This window comes from Chionomys nivalis, chromosome X (genome assembly GCF_950005125.1).
Source record: "Chionomys nivalis chromosome X, mChiNiv1.1, whole genome shotgun sequence".
NCBI classification, from domain to species: domain Eukaryota; kingdom Metazoa; phylum Chordata; class Mammalia; order Rodentia; family Cricetidae; genus Chionomys; species Chionomys nivalis.
The window spans coordinates 50,041,429-50,048,141 of NC_080112.1; the positions used below are offsets into that span (position 1 = coordinate 50,041,429).

Sequence of the window (6,713 nt, forward strand, 5' to 3'; positions counted from 1 at the left end):
TGGAGGGCATAAATTCCCCCAAGCAAGGGAAACACGGTACAAGGGAGCACCCTCCAACTGCTCCTCACCTAACTTCCACTGGGAACAGAAAGTCAGTTTTACCTGAAGAACTAACAGCTCTCTACTAACAGAGAATCGTCAATCCAAGCAGTAGACCCGTGCTTTCAACTATCCTGAAGAAAAATTCCTCCTCGCACAAATATACCCACTCTGTGACAGCTATGCCTACTGGACATGCATTCCTGATGGGATGAAGCAGTGGTTACCCCCCAACACACACTAAAAAGCTAGATAGAAAAAAAAGAAGATGAGGGTTGGGTGTGGAGAGATTAAGAACTTGACCCCTCTATTCTGACCAATGAAAGCAAGATTAACTGGGCATGAGGAATAAAAAGACCTTGATATTCCATCCTTTGAGTTACAGTGGGGGCAGAGCTGGGACAGGAAAGAGTTGGAGTGGGATGATTAGGAAGGGCTCAGGATCACTCAAAACCTAGTCCACTTAGTTCTTGTATTGGAACGGCTCATCGCCAGTCTCGTTGAGAAGGCAAGTGCGAACGATGGCCTCTGTCACAGCAAAGGGGTCACAATTGGCAGAAGGGCGACGGTCTTCAAAGTAGCCCCTCTTCTCCTGGCCGACAGTCCGGGGAATGCGGATGCTGGCACTGCGGTTGGCAACGCCAGCAGAAAAGTCGTTGATGTTGGAGGTTTCATGGAATCCAGTCAGGCGCCAGGCATTGTCCAGGCCCCCCTTGGGATCGAAGGCGTGAATGTGGTACTGGTGCCGCTTGCTTAGTTTCTCAATGGCCTCCTTGATGTACTTCAGACCGTTCTCCTCCCGCATGGCCTTGGTGCTAAAGTTGGTATGGCAGCCGGCACCGTTCCAGTTCCCAGGGATGGGCTTGGGATCAAAGGTTGCTATCACCCCGAAGTCTTCACATACACGATGCAAGATGAAACGGGCCACCCAGAGATGATCTCCCATGCGGATTCCTTCACAGGGTCCTATTTGGAATTCCCACTGGGCAGGCATGACCTCGGCATTTGTTCCTGTAATCTTGACTCCAGCATACAAGCAGCCCCGGTAGTGAGCCTCCACGATGTCCCTGCCATAGGCTTTGTCTGCTCCCACACCACAGTAGTATGGACCTTGGGGCCCAGGGAAGCCATTGGAAGGCCAACCAAAGGGGTGTCCGTCTGTTCCCATGAGAGTATATTCCTGCTCCATTCCAAACCAGGGGTGCTGGTTGCTCACCATGTCCATTATCCATTTACAGGTGTGTCTTAGATTGGTCTCTGCAGGCTTCCGGTTGTACTTGAAAACTTCACAAAACACCAACTTGTTGGGCTCTTTGCGAAAGGGGTCCCAGAACATGGCGACCGGCCTGAGATACATGTCACTGTTGGAGCCCTCAGACTGAAAGGTACTAGAGCCATCTAAATTCCACTCGGGTAATTCTTCTACACACTTGGGCTCGCAGTCCAGGGTGCGGGTCTTGCAGTGCAGCCCTTCGCCGGTCCCATCAACCCAAATATACACGGCATGGACTTTCTCACCCTGAGGCAGGGACATGTACATTTGCTTGATGCTTTTGTTCAGGTGGGAACTTGCTGAGGTGGCCATGGTGGAAGGTGTTCTTAGTGGTGGCCGGCGGGATGATGGATGGGGTGGACAGGCCACGAGAGAGAGGCGAAGAGAGCGGATAGATCGGTGTGGGGCTCAGTCTGTGCGCTTAACTCCCATTCTCGGCTCTCGTAATTTACTGTTAACTTCAGGATAGGTCTCATTTTCATAACCACAAATCATAAATAACAATACATTTCCCATACAGTTTCCAGGCTGATCAAATTAATTCATACAATGTGCAGGCACTGCTTCATTATTCAGATGGTGCAGCATAGCATAATCATTCAACTATTTCTCAGAAACTCAAGCAAAGGCAGTCTGGCTAAATACAGATCAGTAATAGCCCAGGTATGTTCTGAAATAAAGACTTTGAAATGCCAATAAAAACATTTGAGTTAATTATAACTTATTATAATATATTATAATACATATAATATATTTAGGTTGATATCAAATACCTTATAAATGTATTGCTTATACGAAACCTTTTTCATGTAAATTACAAGCAGAATCACTGGAAAGGACTATTTCAATCTTTTGGAAATGCTCCATCCAGATATCAGGAATAATGTGACTTGCTTTCTGTTATCCAGTCCAACAAGGACTAATTGAGGTATAATTCTTAACCTGGAGCTTCTCCTGAGCAAGGATTCTTTAATACCACCTTATACTGTGCTGAAATATATATGGGTCATTCAGGCCAAAAATATAAATATATAGATAAAAACAAAATTAAAATCACTTTCTGACTTAAATGTGTATCTACCAAACTTTCTGTATTCTTGCCCTGAATCCTTTTAAGCAGGAATCAAACCAGGAATGTTCCTATGGCAACATTTATATCCGATAAAAGTTCAAATAAACTAATACTATGACTAACTCTCAGGAAATTAAAATTAGTTGAGGACTGTCAGTCTAAATGTCACTAAGTTTTAACTTCTATTTAAACCATGTGTATTTTAATATCTCATAATAATGTATATTTGCATTTTCTAAAGCTATTTCTACTATGTCTTAATATGTATTTTAGTCTCACCTTAGATTCTTTATGCAGCCCCAAATGGCGTCAAGCTCATGCAATCCTTCTGCCTCAGCCTTTCAAGTCTTATGATTCCAGGGCATCTCTTATTATACCTAGTTGTATTTTCTAATCTTACAGGACTATGGTTGACACTAAAATATATACTGACATATTTCTCCATATTTAATCTCTAATTTATGATGTGATTTATCATTTGTTCTTACATTGTAAAATATTCTCATATATTTTAATAATCTAAATTTTGAATTTACAAAACTTTAAAATATAAATATTTCAAATAATTGCATATTCTCTAGATATCTTAGAGTAAGAAGTTCATTTTTTCTTTTTTATTGTATAGAAAAGGCAAGCTAAGAAAATAAAATGTTCCAAAGAATAGTGTTCAGTTTTCTAAATGTCCTGTTCATATAATGTTTACTACCCATGAATTACTATTGAACACTTGAAATGTGTGATGGTATTTTGTTTATGATCATGCCTGAATATAAGAGTGCAAAGCTAGCACTCTAGTCAATCATACAGGCCATGTAGTGGTAGCACACACCTTTAGTCCTAGCAGCCAGACTAGTTAGCCATAGAGGCTGGGAGGTGGTGGTACATACCTTTAATACCAGCACTAGAGAGAAATATAAGGCAGTATGAGACCAGAACTCACTCTTTTCAGTGTGAAGATTTCAAAGAGATAAAAACTTTCTAATGGTTGGTTGCTTTGTTCTCTGATCTTTCATCTTAAATCCCAATGTCTGTTTCTGGGTTTTTATTAGTAATGCTACAGAAATGAGCCTAGTACAACTGTGGAAATGGATGCTTTATTTACTTAGTATTTAAACATCCCCCCCAAGCTGGACGGTGGTGGCGCACGCCTTTAATCTCAGCACTTGGGAGGCAGAGGCAGGCGGATCTCTGTGAGTTCGAGACCAGCCTGGTCTACAAGAGCTAGTTCCAGGACAGGCTCCAAAACCACAGAGAAACCCTGTCTCGAAAAACCAAAAAAAGAAAAAAGAAAAAAATAAATAAATAAACATCACCCATATTTTTAGTTAGTAACACAATTTTATAGTAGAATTTCCAGAAAAAAATTGATAGACATATGTAACAATAGAAAACACTATTCACTGTGACACAATAGTAGTGTCTAAACTTAGAAGTAAAAACCTCTATCTTTCTTTTGCATATTTTGCATGCCTTTTTTGTGCTTCATTATCTCCTATGCATCAGAGCTCTTTATAATTATATAGACCCTGTTCAGGGCAACTATGTTTTTTTTAATTTTTTAAAACATGTTTATTTATTTCATTTATGTATGAACGTTCTATCTTCATGTTCACCTTTATGACAGACCTTTATGACAGACATTGAGATGATTGTAAGTCACTGTGGTTGATGGAAATTGAAATCAGGAACTGTGCAAGAGTAGCCAGTGCTCTTAATTCCTGAGCCATCTCTTCAACCCCTCATGGGAATTCTTTTTTTTTCTTTTTTTTTATTAATTAATTTATTTAATTATTAAAGATTTCTGCCTCTTCCCCGCCACCACCTCCCATCCCCCCCCCCCCAATCAAGTCTTCCTCCCTCCTCAGCCCAAAGAGCAAGCAGGTTTCCCTGCCCTGTGGGAAGTCCAAGGACCACCCACCTCCATCCAGGTCTATTAAGGTGAGCATCCAAACTACCTAGGCTCCCACAAAGCCATTATGTGCAATAGGATCAAGAACCCATTGCCATTGTTCTTCGGTTCTCAGTAGTCCTCATTGTCCGTTATGTTCAGCGAGACCGGTTTTGTCCCATGCTTTCTCAGATCCCGGCCCGCTGGCCTTGGTGAGTTCCCGATAGAACATCCCCAATGCCTCAGTGTGTGGTGCCCTAACATACAACAAAAGTATATGCTCAACTATGTTCATAGCAGCATTGTTTGTAATAGCCAGAACCTGGAAACAACCTAGATGCCCTTCAATGGAAGAATGGATGAAGAAAGTATGGAATATATACATATTAGAGTACTACTCAGCAGTAAAAAACAATGACTTCTTGAATTTTGCATACAAATAGACGGAAATTGAAAACACTATCCTGAGTGAGTTAAGCCAGACCCAAAAAGAGGAACATGGGATGTACTCACTCATATTTGGTTTCTAGCCATAAATAAAGGACATTGAGACTATAATTCGTGATTCTAGAGAAGCTAAATAAGAAGGTGAACCCAAAGAAAAACATATAAACATCCTCTGAATATTAACCTTCATCAGGCGATGAAAGAAGACAGAGACAGAGACCAACATTGGAGCACTGGACTGAAGTCTCATGATCCAAAGAAGGAGCAGAAGGAGAGAGAGCACGAGCAAGGAACTCAGGACCGCGAGGGGTGCACCCTCTTGGGAATTCTTAAGGGAGAAGTTCAGACACCACATTTTGTAAAGTCTGTGTGCTCTCCTGACCTTACTAGAGTAAATTTGACTGTGTAAGTGTTCACTGGGGCCAATTGATATGATACTCCTTCTCGTTTCAGATTTGAAAATATATTCCCATATCATACATTTTTTCTCCTATTCTATATAGTCTCTTCTCCACAGTTTAAACTTTTCTCTGTGCTTTGAATTATTGGTCTCCCAAAGAAAAGAATTTTGTTACACTAAGAACAATTTAAATATTTCTAGAAGAAAAAAAATGAATTTTTCTCATTGCTGTCATGACACATTTAGGAAGAATCAGCAGGACTGTTTTCCTGAGTACTGCTTCGAAAAAAGTTACTGACAGAAAACTCAAGAATCCAATAATCAGACAACTGAACAAATAGCTCTTTAAATGCTTCTTGCTTTCTCATCACTCTGACTCGAGACATGTTTCACTGGTTATTTGTCATCAAAACAAAGTGAACACTTTCTGGATAATGAAATGGGGCTAAACTGAGTAAAACACATAGAAACAGTTGAGAAGGAAGAAAATGAGAAAAATCTGTAAATTATGTTTTAGATTAAATTATAGAATAAATTCCCCATGCATAGCTTCAGAAAGAATGTAGTTTCCAACTGCTAACATATAAACTCTGTTTTGATAATTATTCTTGTTAAATTTAAGGTATATTAAATTTTTATGTTTCATTTTATATGCTTTCATTTCTTGCACAAAATTTGTGTGAATTTGATATAACTTTAGCTTTATCAATAGACTCACTGTAGAATAACTAGAAACATAAAGACATAAAAATAGAACCTAGAATCGCTTCAAATGTACTGTTATATTCAATCAGATTATTTCCTTATGCCACAGTTTGCTCCTCTGTGTCAACCATGTATCTCTTGATTTGTTTAAGTTAATAGAGAATTTATATAGTCCACATCATAAGAGAATTGGAAAATCAAATTAGGTATCAAAATCCTGTACCATGCCATTAAATCCATGAGCCAAAGACCTTGAATTAGCATTTATTATGTCTTTTATCACTTTCAATTATGAAGTATTTGGTACCTGACTAGTAGATAAACATGTACTAAAATTCTCTTCTAATAAAAATATATACTCTCTTTAACTCAAAATGAAGATTATCATAATACTGTTCTCCTGTAAGAAATGGAGATGTATATAGCTTTATTGTTATCCAAATTTGATTGGTTATTTTGTACCCTTTAACTTGAAAAAGATGGTCAAAATCCTTTAAACACTCATAAAACATATCATTAAACACTCATGGCTCTCCTAAGAGTAGCAAAGAGTTCCATTGGTTTCTTTGTGGTTTGGCCTACTCTAGGAAACATTTCTGTTACCCACATAAAAACAGGTCTGTAATTTTTGAAATCAAAATGATTAATATCTAACAAGACAAAGGACTATACTGAAAATTAATTAAATCCTGGATTCTGCAAACTATGAATAATTACTCTATGATAAACAAGATTGTGAAAACAAAATATTCTGTTTAATGCTCCAAAGGTTTATTTGTTTCTAATTATTTCAAATATTTCAGTGCACTTAGTTTGTCAGTTTGGTGGTGATGAAGAGAAGGAGAAGTACTACCACCACCACTACTTAGTATGTCCATAGTACAATGCA

At 38.8% G+C, this 6,713-nt stretch overlaps 1 protein-coding gene across 1 annotated transcript; it reads right to left on the bottom strand.

Annotated features, from left to right (window-relative positions):
- Positions 1–298: 298 nt before the first annotated feature.
- LOC130867841 (glutamine synthetase-like) lies at positions 299–1,680 on the bottom strand. Its single transcript, XM_057760044.1, has one exon. It carries the CDS (start codon positions 1,622–1,624, stop codon positions 503–505), a length of 1,122 nt encoding a protein of 373 aa, XP_057616027.1. The 5' UTR covers positions 1,625–1,680; the 3' UTR covers positions 299–502.
- Between the last annotated feature and the right edge of the window lie 5,033 nt (positions 1,681–6,713).

Coding starts and splice junctions, on each gene's coding strand:
- LOC130867841 (XM_057760044.1), bottom strand. CDS start 1,624: ATGGCCACCTCAGCAAGTTCCCACCTGAACAAAAGCATCAAGCAAATG.